The following is a 25023-nucleotide window of genomic DNA, read 5'->3' as shown; positions in this document are numbered from 1 at the left end:
TTCACTCTTCTCTTTCACCCTCATCAAGAGACTCTTTAGTTGCTCTTCACTTCCTGCCATTAAAGTGGTATCATCTGCATATCTGAGGTTGTTGATATTTCTCCTGGCAATCTTCATTCCAGCCTGCATGATGTACTCTGCATTTAAGTTAGAGTAACAGTATACAACCTTGTTTCATCCTTTCCCAATTTTGAACTGGTCCATTGTTCCGTATCTGGTTCTAACTGTTGCTTCTTGTCCTGTATAAAGATTTTTCAGGAGACAGGTAAGTTGGCTTGGTATTCCTATCTCTTTAGGATTTTCCCACAGTTTGTTGTGATTCACAAGAAGGCTTTTGTGTAGTCAATGAAGCATGTTTGGGTTTTTTTTGGAATTCCTTTGCTTTTTCTATGATCCAACAGATGTTGGTAATCTGATCTCTGGTTCCTCTGCCTTTTCTAAGCCCAGCTTGTTCATCTGGACATTTAAACATGCTTCTAACTCTAAAATGTGTGGAGCACTGTTTCCTCATCAAACCAACCCTCTTATTTAATGTTCAGTTTCTACAACCAGGGATTGGAGAAGGAAATGGCAGCCCACTCCAGTGTTCTTGCCTGGAGAATCCCAGGGACGGGTGAACCTGGTGGGCTGCTGTCTATGGGGTCGCACAGAGTCGGACATGACTGAAGTGACTTAGCATAGCATTCTGCAATCAGGGAAGCCCCTAAGTTACATCTGAAACCCAGTGTTCTTTAATATATTTAAGAACTTTCCATATCAATCCTTCCTGATTAAAGGGGTTCCAATTGTCCTTAAATCTGCTTCCTACAGGCAACTTAGGACTTCCTTTCTCCTGTCAGGAAACAACATGATTTTATTTGAGAAAATGTGAAAGATAACAAACACCTGGATCATTTTCTTCATCTACAAATGGGGATTAAAATGGAACCAACTTTGCAGGGTGGTTGTAAGAAATTAAATAATAAAGTGCTTAGACCAGTGGCTCTCACTCTGGATTGAGCATTGTAATCCTTATAATTACCTGTAGATCTATTAAAATATATATGGATGAAGGAGGGAGTGAAAGAAGCGAAATCTAGAAGCAAGAGCAAGAGAGAGATCTGTGCTAAATTATAATATTGTGATCCTTCTACGAGCCCTACCTTGATCTCAGCTATCCTTCCTAGAGCCAATGCAGCAAGAGCACCACTTACCCTTCACTGAGGTCTACCAGGAGCCTCCAAAGGAGAGAGGATGGTGAACATGGAATCTTTGCTGGAAGTGACCAGTAAATAAAATAAAGGGAAAGAATTCTGGCTAAATTCCCATGTCTGGAGTCTAAATGCCTGGATTCAAACCTGAATTCACTCCTATTTTACCCATGATCTAATACAAGTTGTATTTAAATGGTATGCTCCCTTGTTCACCCATAAAATGACAATTATATTAATCCCTATTTCTTGGTGATAATTATGCAGATGAAATGAAACAAAATATGTGGAACACTTAGCTCAGAGCCTGGCACTTAGGAAATCCTCAATGAAGAATCATGATACCATGTTTGCTGTTTTCATCCTCATCCTCACTTTATGATTTTGGAGTACTTAGGGACAGTTTAGAGGGACCATTCCTGCTATCAAGGGGGTCATGCCTACGGGAACTAGAACCAGCGTGGGAGGAAAGCAAAACTCCGAATGAGAGTTCTTAGAACCCCACCAGAACCAAGGACATAAATGTCATAGTGCCTGGAGCTGAAATTTTGCATACTGGTGTACTACTGAAAGGTTGTTGCTGAACCATGAAAGACACCGGGATTCTTGGCCTCCAGAGAAGTAGAATTCAATCCGAGGCCAGAGACGAGGCTTGATTGCTCAGAGCTTTTGTGCAACAAAGTTTTATTAAAGTATAAAGGAGATAGAGAAAGCTTCTGACATAGACATCAGAAGGGGGCAGAAAGAATACCCACCTGCTAGTCTTTAGCTGGATGTTATATAGTTACTACCAGTTTGTTAATGAAAGACAGGAATGTCTTAAAACTCAGAGAATGGTACCAGGCCCCTCACCCACAAGATGTATTTTGGGATAATCTTGGCACCAGATGAGTCATCCTGGGCCATAAAACGATTGACTTGAATCTTGTAGAAAGGCAGATTACCATACAAATACTTTCGTTTACATAGATTAGGAGAACAATGTCTGAGTATAACATACTGGTTTGTCAAGTCAGTTCTGAGCCTTTAGGCAGAACCAACTTGAAGACAAAGTTTGGGGTAAATGCGTAGTACATTAACATAGCTTAAGACAAATATTTCCATAAGAAAAATGCATTGGTTAGCTCAAGGTTTGAGGATAGTTAAGTTCAGGTGGAAACAGGTGTCATTATGGCAACACAGTATTTTAAGAGAAACCTCTTTTTAGATTTGTATGGAGAAGGGGAAAAAATATATCACTAGTTTGTTTCCTCCTGCTGCTTAAGAGAGAGATAAAAAAAAATGTCTGACATTTGCAGCCTATTTCCTTCATTTGGAGACCCCTGGCTTTCCTGCCTGTTACCCTCTCATTACCATCTGTCAATTGCAATTCTTTTGTTTGCTGTGACAATGAGGAAACAAAAGTCCTGAAATTTTTCCTCCATCCACTGTCTCCATCGCACTCATTGGGCTGTGCTAAGACCCTGCTTGTCCATGACCAAGGGCAGTGAGTCTGCCACTCCTCTCTGCCTGGTGAGCAATGATGGCTGAAGCTCCAGCCTCAGAATTGGCAGAAAGACTCCAGCCAGAGCCTCCTGTTGGAGATGATTACTCTGGGAGGAGACACAGGTATGGAGCCTGCTGGACATGGACCCACAACCTGAAGGGCTGGAGACACAGGCTGACTCTTTACAGTTTTGTGGCCTTGAAAGCTTGATACACAGAGCTCCTAATTAGCCAGACTGATCCATGAACTGCATTCCCTGAAGACTTCACAATCTTTGGAGAACCACAAGAAAATCAGTGTCTGTCAACTCAATTACTCTGAGCCCTACCCCTTCCAAGGGGGAAGTTCACTTGGCCTGCTCTCATCACATATCCAAAAGGAAGGCCCTTGCTTTAAAGTTCAGACTTGTTATTTTCTCAGCTAAAAATTCAATTGCAATATTGAGTACTGAAACTGCCTCAATGATGAAATAATATCAGGAATATTAGGATCTTTGTTGTTAATGTTTACCATGCTAAAATCTGACAATCTTTCCATGTTTGAACACTTTGATATGACCAAGGAGAGCTTCACACTTTTCTTAATCTAAGTCCTTCTAATTCATTGTGGAGTTTAGTCCTTAGTAATATTTTGTTGCTATTTTAAGTTATAACCTTGTTTTATTTATTGCTGAAATTGTTTTATACTTGCATTGTAGAAAATAATTGAATTGTATATTTCCATTGTCCACCACTCTATTCGAAGTTGCTCAGTTGTGTCTGACTCTTTGTGATCCCATGGGCTAGACAGTCCATGGAATTCTCCAGGCCAGAATACTGGAGGGGATAGCCATCCCCTTCTCCAGGGTAGCTTCCCAACCCAGGGATCAAATCCAGGTCTTCAGCATTGCAGGTGGATTCTTTGCCAGCTAAGTCATCAGGGAAGCCCGTTTTTCTAGAGTGGAAGTATATCATCTGAAATTACTTATCATTGTGTTTTTTCCCTTTTCACAGTCTACCTCTCCTTATAACACAGTAAAATATTGATAGAGTGGAAACAAACAAAGGAAAAAAAAAGCAATTTAAAACTGGGCAAAAAATGTGAATAGACATTTTCAAAATACAATATACAAATTATCAACTGGCACATGAAAAATGCTCAACACCACTAATTATCAGGGAAATGCCAATCAAAACCACAGAGAGATATCACTTCAGACTTGTCAGAATGGCTATTATACAAAAGATGAGATAAATGGTGATGAGGATATGGAGCAAAGGGAACACTCCTCCACTTCTGTTTGAGAATAAAATTGGTGCAGCCAGTATGGAAAACAGTATAGAGACTCCTCAAAAATTAAAAATAGAACCACTAGCAATTCCACTTCTGGATATGGAAGAAAATGAAAACACTAATATGAAAAGATATTTGCACCCATATGTTCATTGTAGCATCATTTACAACAGCCAAGATAAGGAAGAAGCCTAACTGCCCATCAACAGATGAATGGATTAAGAGACATGGTATATTTATACACACAATAGCATATTACTCAGCCATGAAAAAGAATTCTATCTTGCAATTTGCAACAATGTGAATGGACCTAGAGGGTATTATGCTAAGTAAAATAAGTCCAACAGAGAAAGGAAAGTACTGTGTGATTTCACTTATATGTGGAATCTAAAAATAAAAACAAGTAAATATAATTAAATAGAAACAGTCATAGGCATAGAGAACAAATGGGTGGTTGACAGAGAGGGGGAGAGGGGAATAGAAATAGGTGAAGACATTAAGAGGTACAAAGTTTTAGTTTACAAAATAAATAAGTCACTGATATAAAATGTACCATGTAGGAAATGTAGTTGATAACTATGTTATATCTTTGTATGGTGACAGATGGCAACTAGACTTAGCATGATGGTCATTTTGAAATGTATAGAAATATTAAATCATTATATTGTGTACCAGGAACTAACATAGTATTGTAGGTCAATTATATGTCAAAAAACAAACATACAAGCTCTAGAAAAATAAATACAATTTGTGGCTACCAGAGGTGGGAGTTGGGGAAGAGAGAATTGGATGAAGGTAGTCAAAAAGTACAAACTCTTAGTTATAAAATTTAGGTACTATAATATAAAGCTACTAAGCACACTGCTATACTTAAAATGGATAACCAACGATGTTCTACTGTACATCACAGGAAACTCTGCACAATGCTATGTGGCAACCTGGATGGGATGGGAGTTTGGGGGAGAATGGATGCATGTATATATATGGCTCAGTCCCTTTGCTGTCCACCTGAAACTATCATAACATTGTTAATCAACTATAACCCAATACACAATAAAAAGTTAAAAAATTAAGTTCTAGGGGTGTAATGTACAACATGTACAAAGATAATACTGTTATACATTATATATAAAAGTTGATAAAAGAGTAAACCCTAAGAGTTCTCACAACAAAGAAAAGTGTTTTTTTTTTTTTTCCCTCTGTTTCTTTAATGTTCTATCGATATGAGACGAAAGTTATTCACTAAACCCATTATGGTCATTGTTTCATGATGTGTTGAAGTCAAATCATGTGTTAAGTCAAACCTTTGATGTGTTAAGTCAAATCTTAAACTTATACAATACTGTATGTCAGTTATCTCTCAATAAAACTGGGTTGAGGAGAAAAAGATTGAGTGACTCTCATGGCACCATTGCTAATAGTCTAGTGAAAGTGTTAGACACTCAGTCATGTCTGACTCTGTGACCGCATGGGCTGTAGCCCACCAGGCTCGTCTGTCCCTGGGATTCTCTAGGCAAGAATACTGAAGTGGGTTTCCATTCCCTTCTCCAGGCGATCTTCTCGACCCAGGGATCAAACCCTGGTCTCCTGCATTGCAGGCAGATTCTTTACTGTACTAGTATCTGGGTTCAGTTCGGCTCAGTTCAGTCACTCAGTCGTGTCTGACTCTTTGTGACCCCATGAACTGCAGCATGCCAGGCCTCCATGTCCATCACCAACTGCCAGAGTTTACCCAAACTCATGTCCATTGAGTCAGTGATGCCATCCAACCATCTTATCCTCTGTTGTCTCCATCTCCTCCTGCCCTCAATCTTTCCCAGCATCAGGATATTTTCAAATGAGTCAGCTCTTTGCATCAGATGGCCGAAGTATTGGAGTTTCAGCTTCAGCATCAGTCCTTCCAATGAACACCCAGGACTGATTTCCTTTAGGATGGACTGGTTGGATGCCCTTGCAGTCCAAGGGACTCTCAAGAGTCTTCTCTAACACCACAGTTCAAAAGCATCAATAATTCTTTATAGCCCAACTCTCACATCCATACATGACTACTGGAAAAGCCATAGCCTTGACTAGATGGGCCTTTGTTGACAAAGTAATGTCTCTGCTTTTTAATATGCTGTCTAGGTTGGTCATAAGTTTCCTTCCAAGGAGTAAGCGTCTTTTAATTTCATGGCTGCAATCACCATCTGCAGTGATTTTGGAGCCCCTCAAAATAAAGTCAGCCACTATTTCCACTGTTTCCCCATCTATTTGCCATGAAGTGATGGGACTGGAAGCCGTGTTCTTAGTTTTCTGAATGTAGTATCTGGATATCTGGATTCAAACTAGGCAGTCTAGCCTCAGCTCCAACATTCTTAATCACTAAGATGCAGAATTGTATTCAGTTTGAATCTGTGAGTTAAATACATTTCCAATTTTTTGCATTATCATAAAATGCATAATTAATATTCTTGTAGGTGTCCTCATTTACATGTGCAAATGTTCTTCCATAATAGCTAATGAGGGACTTCCCTGGTAGTCCAGTGGTTAGCACCTCACCTTCCAATGCAGGGGATGAGAGTTTGATCCCTGGTTGGGGAGCTAAGATCCCATATACCTCACCAAAACATAAAACAGAAGTAATATTGTAACACATTCAATATTTCTGTGGATGGTTGAAAAGCTTTCTTTTGCTTGCCTAGTAGATGCCAAGTGAAGGTCACCCCATAATGCTGTCTCAGCCCTAGTTGACCCTAGCAGTTCCCTAACCAACCACACATAGCTTGCTTTTCCAAACTGGTACTTCAGAATTCTCTGATCTCTGGAGGCAGTATAGTGTAATGATAAAAAACATGGGTTCTGGATTAAGACATAGTTCCACTACATACTAAAAATACAACACTGGGCAGTTATTTGAGTTCATTTGTGCTGTTTCACTGTGTATGTTATGTGGATAATAAATATCTCTTGTCTTTAGACAATAGCCATTCTGACAAATGCGAAGTGATATTGTATGTGTGTGTTTTTAAGATTTATTTATTTATTTTTGGCTGCCATCCAATGCAGTGGGCATGAGTTCAATCCCTAGTGCAGGAATTAAGACATCATATTTTACACGATGTGGCCAAAAATAAATAAATAAAAATAGGAAAATTAAAAAAAATATCCTCAGCTCAGGACACATGCAAATCTAATTGAATCAGAATCTTTGGCAATGAGACTCAGTTGTCAGTATATTTTAAATTTTATTTTATCATAGTATAGTTGATTTACAATGTTGGAAAATAGTATTGTTAAGCCTTCCAGATAATTCTGATAAAAGCCAAGGCTGAGAAGCAGTGACATGCACCTTCATACATAGACTGCATGCAAAAAATTAAAACATAGTAATCAACTGGAAAACAAACAACAGCTTTGGGAAAAATATATATTTAAATCTGTAAAAAGGGAGTTTTTTCATCTTTCTAGAATGTGGATCACCACGATAAGCTAGATACTCCTTGTTAGGTATAATAAGATTCAGTCACGCAGTAGTTCTAACGTCTACAGAATCCCAGGATACTCTCCCAGCTCCATTAAAAACATACCAAAAGAAGTCAAGGAGAGACAGGCCCTAAGAGCTACAAGAATGATATCATGAGAGAGGTAGAATTTTCAGATGTTAATGTTGCTGCATTTTCCAACCTACACTGTAAACGGGTGGCACAGGCAATGAGATTAGAACATTTTTCTGGAAAACCTCCACATGGTCCTTTTGATGTGTCTGTTCCTCAGACTGTAGATGAAGGGGTTCAGCATGGGGGTGACCACAGTGTACATCACTGAGACCACTGCACCCTGCCTGGGAGATTGTGAGATGGTTGAGCTGAGGTACACACCAAGGCCAGTTCCATAAAATAAGCAAACAACTGCCAGATGAGAAGCACAGGTGGAGAAGGCTTTATACCTCCTACTTGATGGGACTCTCAGAATGGAGGAAAGAATTTTGTAGTAAGAGAAAAAGATTCCTGAGAAAGGTAGAAAAGCAAAAATGGCACCGTCAAAATACGTGACTATGTTATTGGTGAAAGTATCAGAACAAGCAAGCTTGAGGAGCTGAGAAGGCTCACAGAAGAAATTAGAAATGTCAACATTCTTAAAGTAGGTAAGTTGTAGCACAATCAGATTGTGCACCTGGGAGTCCAAAAGGCTAAGAAAAAAAGACACCAAAACTAAGAAGCAGCAGAGGCGAGGGTTCATGATGACCGTGTAGTGTAGTGGGTGACAGATGGCCACAAACCTGTCATAGGCCATCACAGTAAGAAGCAGACAATCCATACATCCAAAAAGGATAAAAATAGACATCTGTGTCAGGCAGCCTGCATAGGAGATGACTCTGCTGTGAGTTAGGATGTTCACAATTATCTTGGGGACCGTGGTGGAGGCAAAACCGATGTCAGCCAAGGAGAGGTTGGAGAGGAAGAAATACATGGGGTTGTGGAGGTGGGAGTCAGAGGTTACAGTGAAGATGATGAGCAGGTTCCCCAGCATGGTGACCAGGTACATGGCCAGGAACAGGACCCAGAGCAAAGGCTGCAGTTCTGGATCATCTGAGAGGCCCAGGAGGAAGAATTCTGAGACACTGGTTAGATTTCCAGTTCTGTGTATCTCAGACACCTTTGGAAAAAGAAAAAAAGGCTGGAAAAATAGGAAATTTGTAAATCGTCATGCAGTCCTGCATCATATTTTGGATTCAAGCAATTCATTTCTAAGAGTATACATCCAAGTACCTTCAGCAATTGGAAAAGGAAAGAGCAACACACTCCAGTGTTCTTGCCTGGAGAATTCCATGGATGAGGGAGCCTGGCGGGTTACAGTTTATGAGGCCACAAAGAGTTGGACACAACTGGGTGACAGCACCTTCAGCAATATTTCTCAGTATGAGAAATTCTGTCTTAGAATCGTTTCCTCATTGGCTTCTATGTTATTCATTTTTGTCTATACACTCTTAGATTATAAAACTTCATGAAAAGTGAAAGGAAACAAGAACATTAGAGACAATACGTCCATGATCTCAGTTAAATACAGCCTACTTTTAAAGAAATAACAGAACGAGAGATTCCCTTCTCCTTCTAAGAAAATATATAATTATTAAAATATAAAGAAATTATGTCATTTATATAAATCTTATTTTCTTCAAATACAATTCTAGATATTTCCTTAATTTAGAATATTTACAAATATCTATGAAATGCAGAACTATGTCATCTGGATTCTAAATTAAAAATGAATTTTCATAATTGGACCACAGTTTATTTGATATTCAGAGATGATAATCTTTGATTTTCTGTCTTCCCTCTTCATGAAATGGGGATTACTCAAATATCAGAGTTGTCTTTTAGAAGTCATTTAGTATATACTTCATATCTTTGGTGGACTTCAAATTTCAATCAGTATTGTTTAATTAATTGCATATGGTGCTGGAGTGGTGTGCTGGAGCCGCGAGGCCCTGAGAGGAGATACCCCACGTCCAAGGTCAGAGAAACCCCAGTAAGGTGGTAGGCTCTGGAATGGCTGTGAGGAGATACCCCACTTCCAAGAGCAAAGGAGAAGTCCCACAAGATGGTAGGAGGGGCGAATTTGCATTTGGAATCAAACCCCATTCCCGCCAGAGATGCTAAGAGGGCTCAAACAAACCTTGTGCACACCAGGACCCAGAGACCCCCACAGAGACTGAGACAGAACTGTGTTTGAGCATCTCTGTGGAGGTATGGGTCAACATTGGACTACCACAGGGACAGGGCTCTGGATGCAGCAGACTTGAGTATGGCATAAAACCTCTTGGAAGAGGTTGCCATTAACCTCACCATAGAGCTGCCAGAACTTACACAGGACTGGGAAATAGATTCTCAGAGGGCACAACAGAACCTTGTGCGCCAGGACCCAGGAGAAAGGAGCAGTGACCCAACAAGAGACTGACCCAGACTTGCCTGTGTGTGTCCAGGAGATTCCAGCAGAGGTGTGGGTCAGTGGTGGCCTGCTGCAGGGTTGGGGGCACTGAGTGTAGCAGTACCTGCATGGGATCTTTTGAAGGAGGTCATCATTATCTTCATTACCTCTACCATAGTTTGGCCCCAGCTAAATATCAGGGAGGGAACACAGCTCCACCCATCAACAAAAAATTGGATTAAGGATTTACTAAGCATAGCTCCGCCCATTAGAACAAGACTCAGTTTTCCTCTCAGTCAGTCTCTCCCATCAGGAAGCTTCCATAAGCCTCTTATCCTTCTCCATCAGAGGGAAGACAGACTGAAAACCACAATCAAAGAAAACTAACCAATCTAATCACATGGAACATAGCCTTGTCTAACTCAATGAAACTGTGAGCCATGCCATGTAGGGCCACCCAAGACGGACGGGTCATGGTGGAGAGTTCTGACAGAATGTGGTCCGCTGGAGAAGGGAATGGCAAACCACTTCAGTATTTTTGCCTTGAGAACCCCATGAACAGTATGAAAAGGAAAAAAGATAGGACACTGAAAGATGAACTCCCCAGATTGGTAGGTGCCCAATATGCTGCTGGAGATCAGTGGAGAAATAACTCCGAAAGAATGAAGAGATGGAGCCAAAGCAAAACCAAAAACAGTTGTGAATGTGACTGGTGATGGAAGCAAGGTCTGATGCTGTAAGAGCAATATTGTACAGGAACCTGGAATGTCAGGTCCATGAATCAAGGCAAATTGGAGGTGGTCAAACAGGAGATGGCAAGAGTGAACGTCAACATTCTAAGAATCAGTGAACTAAAATGGACTGGAATGGGTGAATTTAACTCAGATGACCATTATATCTACTACTGTGGGCAAGAATCCCTTAGAAGAAATGGAGTAGCCATCATAGTCTACAAAAGAGTCTGAAATGCAGTACTTGGATGCATTCTCAAAAATGACAGATGATTTCTTTTCATTTCCAAGGCAAACCATTCAATATCATGGTAATCCAAGTCTATGCCCTGACCAGTAATGCTGAAGAAGCAGAAGTAGAACAGTTCTATGAAGACCTCAGTTCAGTTCAGTTCAATTGCTCAGTCGTGTCCGACTCTTTGTGACCCCATGCACACACCATGCATCCTCCACCCCAGGCCTCCCTGTCCACCACCAACTCCCAGAGTTTACCCAAACTCATGTCCATTGAGTTGGTGATGCCATCCAGCCATCTCATCCTCTGTTGTCCCCTTCTTCTCCTGCCCTCAATCTTTCCCAGCAATAAGTCAGGTCTTCGCATCAGGTGGCCAAAGTACTGCAGTTTCAGCTTCAACATCAATCCTTCCAATGAACACTCAGGACTGATCTCCTTTAGGATGGACTGGTTGGATCTCCTTGCAGTCCAAGGGGCTTTTAAGAGTCTTCTTCAACAACACAGTTCAAAAACATCAGTTCTTCAGTGCTCAGCCTTCTTTATGGTCCAACTCTCCCATCCATACATGACTACTGAAAAAACCATAGTCTTGACTAGAAGGACCTTTGTTGGCGAAATAATGTCTCTGCTTTTAATATGCTATCTAGGTTGGTCATAACTTTCCTTCCAAAGAGTAAGCATCTTTTAATTTCATGGCTGCAATCACCATCTGCAGTGATTTTGGAGCCCCCCCTAAATAAACTCAGCCACCGTTCCCACTCTTTCCTCATCTATTTACCATGAAGTGATGGGACCAGATGCCATGATCTTCGTTTTCTGAATGTTGAGCTTTAAGCCAATTTTTCACTCTCCTCTTTCACTTTCATCAAGAGGCTCTTTAGTTCTTTTCACTTTCTGCCATAAGGGTGGTGTCATCTGCATATCTGAGGTTAGTGATATTTCTCCTGGCAATCTTGATTCCAGCTTGTGCTTCATCCAGCCCACCATTTCTCATGATGTATTCTGCATATAAGTTAAAAAAGCAGGGTGACAATATATAGCATTGATGTACTTCTTTTCCTATTTGGAACCAATCTGTTGTTCCGTGAAGACCTAGAAGACCTTTTAGAACTAACACCCAAAAAAGATGCCTTTTTCATTATAGGGGACTGGAATGCTAAAATAGGAAGTCAAGAAACACCTGGTGTAACAGGCAAAATTGGCCTTGGAGTACAGAATGAAGCAGGGCAAAGGCTAACAGAGTTTTGCCAAGAGAACACACTGGTCATAACAAACACCCTCTTCCAACAACACAGGAGAAGATGCTACACAAGGACATCACCAGACTGTCAACACCAAAATCAGATTGATTATATTCTTTGCAGCCAAAGATGGAGAAGCTCTATACAGTCAGCAAAAAGAAGAGCAGGAGCTGACTGTGGCTCAGACCATGAACTCCTTATTGCCAAATTCAGACTAAAATAGAAGAAAGTAGGGAAAACCATTAGACCATTCAGGTATAACCTAAGTCAAATCCCTTTATGATTATACAGCAGAAGTGAGAAATAGATTTAAGGGACTAGATCTGATAGAGTGCCTGATGAACTATGAACAGAGGTTTGTGACTGCCGGGGTCCAGCCCCAGCAGGATCCAGGGGTACCCTAAGGATGGCTTAGGTGATAAGGATAGCAAAGTGGAGAGATCAGAGGCTTGATATTCCTTGATTAACACAGAAAGCCAATAAAGCTCCTGTGTTCCAAGGAGTCATCCTGAAAGAAGAACAGAGAGAGAAAAGGAGGGAAAAGGGAAAAAAAAAGAATGACACGGGGAGACCAAGCTTTGGTGAGTGAGGCCCATAACTTTATTTTCAAAAGGAACTTTTATACCTTGACTTGTACATAGAGGGAAATGAAAGATGCAAAGTCATACAGAGTCAGCCCAAACATTACATCTGTTTTGTCTTTATCGAAACAAGGATTTTTTCTGCATACCTTTCCCATAAACAATGTTGTGTACAATATCTCTGGCCTTGGAGGCCTGTGGACATTTTATGACCCTTTTTTGATAAAGGCTGATCAGCCAGAAAACTTGTTTTCCCTTAAAGTGTTTCTTCTTGATTTCTCCCAGCCTCAGAAAGTGCTAAACAGAGTTACATTCTCACGGAGCAAAGGTGCAGTGGGCCACAACAAAGAAAGAACCAATTAGCTCAAAGGTCTGATGTGGTTAATTCCAAGGCTGCTGCTTGTTTTTCTTACATTCCAACTATGTTAACTAATGCACTCCCAGGTGCACAATAGATAAGGGATATGGGCACTTGGCAGCAAGCATTGGCCCAATAATGAAGCCCTTTACCACTACTATCTATTCTACTAATTTTTCATCCCTTAAAGGACTCTATGCTCATTAGGACTTTTAGAATATTTTGGCTTCCCATGCCTTTCAAGGTTGGGGAGTTGTGAACAATCATGTGTGCTAATATCAGAAGAGTTGGTGAAAGGCATAAAATAGTAAGACCGACAGATTTTGGTTTTGGGGTGGATGCTCAGGCAGATTCAGGGGGTCCCTTGAGGCCTGATCCGCTTTTTCCTGTCAGGTCTCTTCTGCATGACCTTTGTCATGGGTGGGATCTCCTGTGGTGGCTCCCGGCACGTGACATTGTACAGGAAACAGAGATCAAGACCATCCCCAAGAAAAAGAAATGCAAAAAATTGAAATGGCTGTCTGAGGAGGCCTTACAAATAGCTGTGAAAAGAAGTGAAAAGTAAAGGAGAAAAAGAAAGATATACCTATTTGAATGCAGAGTTCCAAAGAATAGCAAGGAGAGATAAGAAAGCCTTCCTCAGTGATCAATGCAAAGAAATAGAGGAAAACAACAGAATGGGAAAGACTAGAGAGCTCTTCAAGAAAATTAGAGATGCCAAGGGAACTTTTCATGCAAAGATGGGCACAATAAGGAACAGAAATGGTATGGACCTAACAGAAGCAGAAGATATTAAGAAGATATGGCAAGAACACACAGAAGAACTATACAAAAAAGATCTTCATGACCCAGATAATCACGATGGTATGATCACTCACCTAGAGCCAGATATCCTGGAATGTGAAGTCAAGTGGGCTTTAGGAACCATCACTATGAACAAAGCTAGTGAAGGTGATGGAATATCAGTTGAGCTATTTCAAATCCTAAAAGATGATGCTGTGAAAGTGCTGCACTCAATATGCCAGCAAATTTGGAAAACTCAGCAGGGGCTACAAGACTGGAAAAGGTCAGTTTTCATTCCAATCCTTAAGAAAGGCAATGCCGGAGAATGATCAAACTACTGCACAATTGCACTCATGTCACATGCTAGTAAAGTAATGCTCAAAATAACCCAAGCCAGGCTTAAACAATATGTGTACCGGGAACTTCCAGATAGTTAAGCTGGTTTTAGAAAAAGCAGAGGAACAAGAGATCAAATTGCCAACATCTGCTGGATCATTGAAAAAGCAAGAGTTCCAGAAAAACATATATTTCTGCTTTGTTGACTATGCCAAAGCCTTTGACTGTGTGGATCACAGTAAACTATGGAAAATTCTGAAAGAGATGGGAATACCAGACCACCTGATCTGCCTCTTGAAAAACCTGTATGCTGGTCAGGAAGCAACAGTTAGAACTGGACATGGAACAACAGACTGGTTCCAAATAGGAAAAGGAGTACGTCAAGGCTATATATTGTCACCTTGCTTATTTAACTTGTATGCAGAGTACATCATGAGAAATGCTGGGCTAGAGGAAGCACAAGCTGGAATCAAGATTGACAGGAGAAATATCAATAACCTCAGATATGCAGATGACACCACCCTTATGGCAGAAAGTGAAGAGGAACCAAAGAGCCTCTTGATGAAAGTGAAAGAGGAGAGTGAAAAAGTTGGCTTAAAGCTCAACATTCAGAAAACGGAGATCATGGCATCCAGTCCCATCAGTTCATGGCAAATAGATGGGGAAATAGTGGAAACGGTGGCTGACTTTATTTAGGGGGGGCTCCAAAATCACTGCAGATGGTGACTGCATCCATGAAATTAAAAGACGCTTACTCCTTGGAAGGAAACTTATGACCAACTTAGACAGAATATTAAAAAGCAGAGACATTATTTCGCCAACAAAGGTCCGTCTAGTCAAGGAAGGCTATGGTTTTTCCAGTGGTCATGTATCGATATGAGAGGTGGACTGTGATGAAAGCTGAGGACCGAAGAATTGATGCTTTTGAATTATGTTGTTGGAGAAGACTCTTGAGAGCCCCTTGGACTGCAAGGAGATCCAAACAGTCCATCCTAAAGGAGATCAGTCTTGGGTGTTCATTTGAAGGACTAATATTGAAGCTGAAACTCCAATACTTTGGCCACCTGATGCGAAAACCTGACTCATTGTAAAAGACCCTGATGCTGGGAAAGATTGAGGGCAGGAGGAGAAGAGAACAACAGAGGATGAGATGGTTGGATTGCATTACCGATTCAATGGACAGGGGTTTGGGTGGACTCTGGGAGTTGGTGATGGATAGAGAGTCCTGGCGTGCTGCGGTTCATGGAGTCGCAAACAGTCGGACATGACTGAGCAAGTGGACTGAACTGAAAATGTAATAATATATGATTTTATGTATTTAATTTATATATTAAATAAATATTTAATTTACATTATATATATAATATTTGTTATATTACTTATATCAATTTATTCTCAAATAATTTGGAAGAAGGTATGGCAACCCACTCCAGTATTCTTGCCTGGAGAATCCCAAGGACAGGGGAACTTGGCATGTTATAGTCCATGGAGTTGCAAAGAGACATGACTGAAGTGACTTAACACACACACATTCTCTAATAATCCTGCAAAAATTCTTGTATCTTTCTCTGTATTGTACAATGAGAATTCGTGTATATTATGTGAGTGATGATTCATTATTCAATTTCTAACAATTGGTATATATTCAGGCTTACCAATGTTAGCTTTCTGTATTTGTTGCAATAAAAAAATCATTTTCTATGAACTAACTACCTGGTGATAATTTCTTACTATGGGCACATAGCATTTTCATCTTTTATATGTAATATTTTCAACCTTAGATTTCAACGCTGGACTGAAAAAACATGACTATTCATAGAAAACTCAGTAATCCACCATATTAGTGTTTATATAGTTCATGTAAATTACTGCCTCATTCCCATAATTCACAGGTAGACTCACTAAACCAAAAGAGAATGAATCAGTTCTCCGACCTTCATTTCACATCCTGGACCAATAAAACAGGTTAGAAAGAAACACTTATGAGCTACAGTGGAGGGGACTGATAATAGGTACATTTGTCATGGTTTTAGCCCTGGATCCTCCCTAAAACCTAGATCAAGGTTTCAACCCTGGATCTTTCACCCCCTGTATGTGGAGTGTGTATAAATCTCTCCACCTCTCTGTGCTTCTGTTCCTTCCTGGAAATAAAGTGTCTACCCTCGTCTACAACATATGTCACAGCTAAGGGGCATTTGGAACTTATAAATATTTGGTCATTTAATAAATAATTTAAAGCATTGTTAAGATAATGTGTTTAGTAATGAAATGTAATACCAGATTTCACGATGTTTTCTGGTTTATATGGCAAAGAGATCAAAGCCTTTCCTATCTCAGAGCATCAGAGCATGAAATGAAATGAAATATAAAATGTGTCTCAGTCCATGCAATAATCAGATGTACCATGTCCTTCTTTTCTGACTCTTTTTTTCTCCATATTTATGAAAATTTCTGCAATGGTTTTTCAATCATTGAATTTTGCAGATGCTATTAAATGGAAAATAATAGGTCTCATTGAAAGTCCATGATCTAGACACAAACAAGCACTATTTTATCTTATCTCTGGTCCTATGGGACATTCTGAAAAGGATGAAACACAGCAGGACCCTGTGGTCCTTCCCTCCATATCCTCTGCCTGCCTTTTGTCTGTGGAAAAATTTTAGTCAAAGAATAAATTTAATCAGAGAAATGAGAACATGCAGAAACAAGGAAAAACAGTCAAAGGAGACCGAATAATAATAATGTTCATTAATTGTAGTCAAGAACCTTTAGTTCCTCCTCAAGGAGGAGAATATAGATAATATTCTGAGCTACATCCTGTGAGCTGTCTTATAGATACTGAAACCCTCACCAGGTGGAGAAGTTAACTACCTGATGACCAGACTGGAGCCATGACAAAGAAATGGAAACAAACTGACCCTGGAACTGAAGATGAACTGTACCTAAAACAACCAAGATAATGCTAGTCAGGCCACTGATGACCAATTTGAAGATGACTGTCAGAGCTGACTTTACTGTTTATTCATGTAGCCCCTTCCCTCAGCTGATAAAAGCTCTTTCCTACTGACTTTCAGTGAGGGGGAATTGGCCTTTGGACAGATGTCACCAGCCACCAGTTGCCTACATACGAAGTAAAGCAAACTTTCCTTTCCACCAACCTGGCCTGTTTACTGGCTTTTGAGCAGTGGGCAGCCAGACTCTACCTTTCAGTAACAAGTCAACGATGTGGAAGTCATATTGCCTAACTTTTTTGTCTATAAATAATGGAAGAATTTGTTCAATATTTAATTATTTTTTAAAATCTTGGTGCCTCCTCTGTAACAACAAAGTATAGGGTCTGGGGATTCAGAAATAAATAAGCTGCAGTCATTTCACATATTTGTTGCGTAGAAAGCATCCATTATTTGTTTAGTCCTACTTCAATGGCATTGTATCAACAAGGAGTCAACACATTTGGCAATCCTACATCTCAGAGATACTATGAAATTGACCCATAATACGCTAAGAATAAGGGAAGCACACAGTATTTAAAAACAAATTGTCAGTCTCTGAATCCCCCACACTGATTTTGTTGTTTTCAGAGTTTCTGAAAGATTTAAGCAAAGGTGAAAAAGTGAAAGTGTTAGTCGCTCAGTTGTGTCCAGTGTAGCCTCTGTCCATGGAATTCTCCAGGCAAGGAAACAGGAGTGGATTGCCATTTCCTTCTCCAGGGGATCTTCCCAACCTAGGGACTGAACCCAGGCCTCCTGCAATGAAGGCAGATTCTTTATTTTATTTTTAACTTTACAATATCGTATTGGTTTTGCCATATATCAACATGAATCTGCCACAGGTATACATGTGTTCCCCACCCTGAACCCTCCTCCCTCCTTCCTCCCTGTACCATCCCTCTGGGTTGTCCCAGTGCACCAGCCCCAAGCATCCAGTATCGTGCATCGAACCTGGACTGGTGACTCGTTTCATATATGATATTATACATGTTTCAATGCCATCCTCCCAAACCATCCCACCCTCTCCCTCTCCCACAGAGTCCATAAGACTGTTCTATACATCAGTGTCTCTTTTGCTGTCTCGTATACAGGGTTATGGTTACCATCTTTCTAAATTCCATATATATGCGTTAGTATACTGTATTGGTGTTTTTCTTTCTGGCTTACTTCACTCTGTATAATAAGCTCCAGTTTCAACCACCTCATTAGAACTGATTCAAATGTATTCTTTTTAATGGCTGAGTAGTACTCCATTGTGTACATGTACCACTGCTTTCTTATCCACTCGTCTGCTGATGGACATCTAGGTTGCTTCCATGTCCTGGCTACTATAAACAGTCCTGCGATGAACACTGGGGTACACATGTTTCTTTCGATTCTGATTTCCTTGATGTATATGCCCAGCAGTGGGATTGCTGGGTCATAAGGCAGTTCTATTTCCAGTTTTTTAAGGAATCTCCACACTGTTCTCCATAGTAGCTGTACTAGTTTGCATTCCCACCAACAGTGTAAGAGGGTTCCCTTTTCTCCACACCCTCTCCAGCATTTATTGCTTGTAGACTTTTGGATCGCAGCCATTCTGATTGGCATGAAATGGTACCTCATAGTGGTTTTGATTTGCATTTCTCTGATATGCATCTTTTCATGTGTTTGTTAGCCATCTGTATGTCTTCTTTGGAGAAATGTCTATTTAGTTCTTTGGCCCATTTTTTGACTGGGTCATTTATTTTTCTGGAATTGAGCTGCAGGAGTTGCTTGTATATATATATATATATTTTTTTTTCCTAATTTTATTTTATTTTTGAACTTCACATAATTGTATTAGTTTTGCCAAATATCAAAATGAATCCGCCACAGGTATACATGTGTTCCCCATCCTGAACCCTCCTCCCTCCTCCCTCCCCATACCATCCCTCTGGGTCGTCCCAGTGCACTAGCCCCAAGCATCCAGTATCGTGCATCGAACCTGGACTGGCAACTCGTTTCTTACATGATGTTTTACATGTTTCAATGCCATTCTCCCAAATCTTCCCACCCTCTCCCTCTCCCACAGAGTCCATAAGACTGTTCTATACATCAGTGTCTCTTTTGCTGTCTCGTACACCGGGTTATTGTTACCATCTTTCTAAATTCCATATATATGCGTTAGTATACTGTATTGGTGTTTTTCCTTCTGGCTTACTTCACTCTGTATAATAGGCTCCAGTTTCATCCACCTCATTAGAACTGATTCAAATGTATTCTTTTTAATGGCTGAGTAATACTCCATTGTGTATATGTACCACTGCTTTCTTATCCATTCGTCTGCTGATGGACATCTAGGTTGCTTCCATGTCCTGGCTATTATAAACAGTGCTGCGATGAACATTGGGGTACACGTGTCTCTTTCCCTTCTGGTTTCCTCAGTGTGTATGCCCAGCAGTGGGATTGCTGGATCATAAGGCAGTTCTATTTCCAGTTTTTTAAGGAATCTCCACACTCTTCTCCATAGTGGCTGTACTAGTTTGCATTCCCACCAACAGTGTAAGAGGGTTCCCTTTTCTCCACACCCTCTCCAGCATTTATTATTTGTAGACTTTTGGATCGCAGCCATTCTGACTGGTGTGAAATGGTACCTCATAGTGGTTTTGATTTGCATTTCTCTGATAATGAGTGATGTTGAGCATCTTTTCATGTGTTTGTTAGCCATCTGTATGTCTTCTTTGGAGAAATGTCTATTTAGTTCTTTGGCCCATTTTTTGATTGGGTCGTTTATTTTTCTGGAGTTGAGCTGTAGGAGTTGCTTGTATATTTTTGAGATTAATTGTTTATCGGTTGCTTCATTTGCTATTATTTTCTCCCATTCTGAAGGCTGTCTTTTCACCTTGCTAATAGTTTCCTTTGATGTGCAGAAGCTTTTAAGTTTAATTAGGTCCCATTTGTTTATTTTTGCTTTTATTTCCAGTATTCTGGGAGGTGGGTCTTAGAGGATCCTGCTGTGATGTATGTCGGAGACTGTTTTGCCTATGTTCTCCTCTAGGAGTTTTATTGAAGGGAGATTCTTTACTGTCTGAGCCACCAGGGAAGCCAAAGGTACCAAGGTCTAATCAGAGACACGTCTGAGGTATATTTATTAATGTTTTCATTTTCCTGAGTACAAATGAACAACAAGACTCTGACTTTATATCTCCTTTTGTGATTGAGTGGTGGAGAAGGCGATGGCACCCCACTCCAGTACTCTTGCCTGGAAAATCCCATGGATGGAGGAGCCCTGTAGGCTGCAGTCCATGGGGTCCCTCAGAGTCGGACACGACTGAGCGACTTCAGTTTCACTTTTCACCTTCATGCATTGGAGAAGGAAATGGCAACCCACTCCAGTATTCTTGCCTGGAGAATCCCAGGGACAGGGGAGCCTGGTGGGCTGCTGTCTATGGGGTTGCATGGAGTTGGACATGACTGAAGTGACTTAGCAGCAGCAGCAGCAGGTGGATTATAAGTGTGGATAAGGAAGTAAGCAGTTAAAATCCAGGAGCAGGATAAGCAGGGAGACCTGCCTTGAAGTGTCTGGGTTCCTTCTCTCTATGAATTTGCCTGTGATCTTAACCACCCACCCTTCCTACGAGTGATGCAGCAAGTGGAGCCTACTGCATTCTCCAAAAAATTCCAAAGGGAAGGGCATGGTAATCAGGGAGTCTCTGCCAGGACTGCCCAGTCATGTCATTCTGGGTTTGCAGGGGGAAGGTTGTCCAGGTGATCTGTGTCTGGAGTCAGTCTGCCCAGATTGACAGGCTTCAAATCTGGCTCCAACCCTATCTAACTCATGAGCTGGTACAAGTTACAGAAAATGTAGCGAGCCTTTCCTCTTCTTAAAGTGCTAATGAGGGCTTCCTTTATGGTCCAGTGGTTAAGAATCCACCTGCCAATGCAGAGGACATGGATTTGACCCCTGTTCCAGGATTCCACATGCCCTGGGGCAAGTAAGTCTGTCTGCTGCAACTACTGAGTCCCTTTTCCTAGAGCCCGTGCTCCACAACAAGAGAAACCATGAGAAGCCTAGCACTGCAACTAGAGAGTAGCACCCTCTCTCTGCAACTAGAGAAAGCTTGTGTGCAGCAACAAAGACCCAGGACAGCCCAAAGGGGAAAAAAAGTATTAATGATATGTCTACACTTATAATTTGGAGGTGGTTATGCAAATGAATTCCATCACCCCAGCTTTGTTTGTAGTGGTGCTTGCTGAGGCCCACTTGATTTCATTCCAGTTGAGCTATTTCAAATCCTAAAAGATGATGCTGTGAATGTGCTGCATTCAGTATGCCAGCAAATTTGGAAAACTCAGCAGTGGCCACAGGACTAGAAAAGGTCAGATTTCATTCTAACCCCAAAGAAAGGCAATACCAAAGAATGCTCAAGCTACCACACAATTGCACTCATTTCACACACTAGCAAAATAATACTCAAAATTCTCCAAGCCAGGATTCAAAAGTACGTGAACCATGAACTTCCAGATGCTCAAGCTGTATTTACAAAAGACAGAGGAACCAGAGATCAAATTGCCAACATCTGTTGGATCATATAAAAAGCAAGAGAGTTCCAGAAAAACATCTGCTTCTGCTTTATTGATTATGTCAAAGCCTATTACTGTGTGGATCACAATTAACTGTGAGAAATTCTTCAAGAGATGGGAATACCAGACCACCTGACCTGCCTCCTGAAAAATCTGTATGCAGGTCAAGAAGCAGCAGTTAGAACTGGACGTGGAATAACAGACTGGTTTCAAATTGGGAAAGGGCTACGTCAAGGCTGCATATTGTAACCCTGCTTATTTAACTTATATACAGAGTACATCATGAGAAACGCTGGGCTGGAAGAAGCACAAGGTGGAATCAAAATTGCTGGAAGAAATATCAATAACCTCAGATATGCAGATGATACCACCCTTATGGCAGAAAGTGAAGAACTAAAGAGCCTCTTGATGAAAGTGAAAGAGGGGAGTGAAAAAGTAGGTTTAAAATTCAACATTCAGAAAACTAAGATCATGGCATCCATTTCCATCACTTCATGACAAACAGATGGGGAAACAGTGGAAACAGTGACAGATTTCATTTTTTGGGCTCCAAAATAATTGCAGATGGTGACTGCAACCATGAAATTAAAAGGCGCTTTCTCCTTGGAAGAAAAGTTATGACCAACTTAGACAGCTTATTAAAAAACAGAGACATTACTTTGCTAACAAAGGTCTGTCTAGTCAAAGTTATGGTCTTTTCAGTAGTCAGGTATGGATGTGAGAGTTGGACCATAAGGAAAGCTGAGCGCAGAAGAATTGGTGCTTTTGAACTGTGATGTTGGAGAAGACTCTTGAGAGTCCCTTGGACTCCAAGGAGATCCAACCAGTCCATCCTAAAAGGAAATCAGTCCTGAATATACATTGGAAGGACTGATGCTGAAGCTGAAACTCCAATACTTTGGCCACCTGATGTGAAGAACTGACTCATTTGAAAAGACCCTGATGCTGGGAAAGACTGAAGGTGGGAGGAGACGGGGATGACAGAGGACGAGATGGTTGGATGGCATCACTGACTCGATGGACATTAGTCTGAGCCAGCTCCAGTAGTTGGTTATGGACAGGGAAGCCTGGTGTGCTACAGTCCATGGGGTTGCAAAGAGTTGGACATGACTGAGTGACTGAACTGAACTGAATGCAAATGAAATCAAACAACATACATAAAACACAGACCTCAGTGCCTGGCACTAGGGATGACCTCAGGAACAGTACATGATATTATGGCTAATGTCATCCTCCTTATCACACTCATCACTGCTTTCAGGATCATTAGAAGTGCCCATGGGAATTTTACAGAGACCCATGTGCTGCTGCAATTGGAGAGATGCCAGCCAGAACCAGAACCAATGAGGGTGGACGTAGCCCTCTGAATGAGAGCTCTCACAAGCTAACCAGTACCAAGAACTTTAACTTCATAGGGCTGTGATCCCAAATCTTGTATATCAGTGCCCTCTCATCTTTCCATCTCTATTGTCATGTTTGTTCCTCCTAAACAGGAAATATTGCTCCCAGTGGTCCCTCCTTCAATCACAGTCTCCCCTTCAACACTTACTGGGCTGGGCTGCATCTCTGCTGGAGCACGACCAAGGGGCACAGACTCAGCCCCTCTCCTGCCTGGTGTGTGATGAAGTCTCAGGGTCCCTTTTCAGGGTGGGCAGGAAGACAGATTCAGGTGGGGAACTTCTAACACAGGTGCTCCCAAATGGAGGAAAGACATGTATAGAACCACACACTTAAAACTGGCAAACGAATGTGTAGATGGCACCAGCTAATTATTTAAAATGGTATGACCTATGACTTAATGCACAAAGGGCATAATTAGCCAATTGGTATGTTGTCCCAATCTCTGGAGACTTGTTAATATTAATGGAAAAGAAAAAAAAATGAGAAAAGTTAATATCCTTAGGAGGGTCTGGGACCCTCTCTCCTCAGGTGGAAGTCCTCCACTTCTACTTCTTCCTTCCAACTTGCAGGATTTTAACATAAAATTCAAACTTCTTTTTTTTTTTTCCAATTTAACCACTTAGTGTGAAATTTTGATATCTGTAAATCAATTGTATTTCATGTGAAATCTATGCAGCTTTAGGTCTACAACAAGTATTTGATATTTTTCATTTTCTTAGTTATTATTTGTCTCTAAGGATAACTTAGGGCTTCCCTTGTAGCTCAGTCAGTAAAGAATCTGCCTGAAATGTAGGAGGCCCAGGTTTGATTCCTGGGTAGGGAAGATCTCCTGGACAAGAAAATGGCAACCCATTTCAGTATTCTTGCCTGGAGAATCTCACGGACAGAGGAGCCTGACAGGCTACAGTCCATAGGGTTACAAGAGTCAGACATGACTTAGCAACTAAACCACCACCAAGGATAGCTTATTTTCTTTTTCTTAGCCTTTGCTTTGGTTGGCATTTTATAGGATGGAGATTTACATGTTTTTATTATTTGCTTATTTGAATATGTCATCAGCTCTAGTTTTTACTCTAATTGCATACATTGGCATATTAGATAGCTGTTGATTTTTTATTTTATTTAATTAATTAATTTATTTCAATTGGAGGCTAATTACTTTACAATATTGTAGTGGTTTTGCCATACATTGACATGAATCTGCCATGGGTGTACATGTGTTCCCCATCCTGAACCCTCCTCCCACCTCCTTTCCCACCCCATCCCTCTGGGTGATCCCAGTGCACCAGCCCTGAGCACCCTGTCTCATGCATCAAACCTGGACTGGCAATTCGTTTCTTATATGATAATATACATGTTTCAAAGCCTTTCCCCCAAATCATCCCTCCCTTGCCCTCTCCCACAGAGTCCAAAAGGCTGCTCTATACATCTGTGTTTCTTTTGCTGTCTTGCATATAGGTTTATCATTACTATCTTTCTAAATACCATATATATATGCGTTAGTATACTGTATTGGTGTTTTTTTTTTTTTTCTGGCTTACTTCACTCTGTAAGTAAGCTCCAGTTTCATCCAGCGCATTAGAACTGATTCAAATGTATTCTTTTTAATGGCTGAGTAATACTCCATTGTGTATATGTACCACAGCTTCTTATCCATTCATCTGCTAATGGACATCTAGGTTGCTTCCATGTCCTGGCTATTATAAACAGTGCTGCGATGAACATTGGGGTACATGTGTCTCTTTCAATTCTGGTTTCCTTGGTGTGTATGCCCAGCAGTGGGATTAATGGGTCATAAGGCAGTTCTATTTCCAGTTTTTTAAGAAATCTCCACACTGTTCTCCATAGTGGCTGTACTAGTTTGCATTCCCACCAACAGTATAAGAGGGTTCCCTTTTCTCCACACTCTCTCCAGCATTTATTGCTTGTAGACTTTTGGATCGCAGCCATTCTGACTGGTGTGAAAT

At 40.8% G+C, this 25023-nt stretch overlaps 1 protein-coding gene across 1 annotated transcript; it reads right to left on the bottom strand.

Moving 5' to 3' along the window:
• Nucleotides 1–7644: 7644 nt before the first annotated feature.
• Nucleotides 7645–8608, bottom strand: LOC133251899 (olfactory receptor 7E178-like). Its single transcript, XM_061424641.1, has one exon. The coding sequence runs from the start codon at nucleotides 8470–8472 to the stop codon at nucleotides 7645–7647; it is 828 nt and encodes a 275-aa protein (XP_061280625.1). The 5' UTR covers nucleotides 8473–8608.
• Between the last annotated feature and the right edge of the window lie 16415 nt (nucleotides 8609–25023).

This window comes from Bos javanicus, chromosome 7 (genome assembly GCF_032452875.1).
Source record: "Bos javanicus breed banteng chromosome 7, ARS-OSU_banteng_1.0, whole genome shotgun sequence".
In the NCBI taxonomy this organism is placed as follows: Eukaryota; Metazoa; Chordata; class Mammalia; order Artiodactyla; family Bovidae; genus Bos; species Bos javanicus.
Note: the sequence above shows the minus strand (reverse complement) of the source record. Positions and strands in the feature narration are given on the sequence as shown.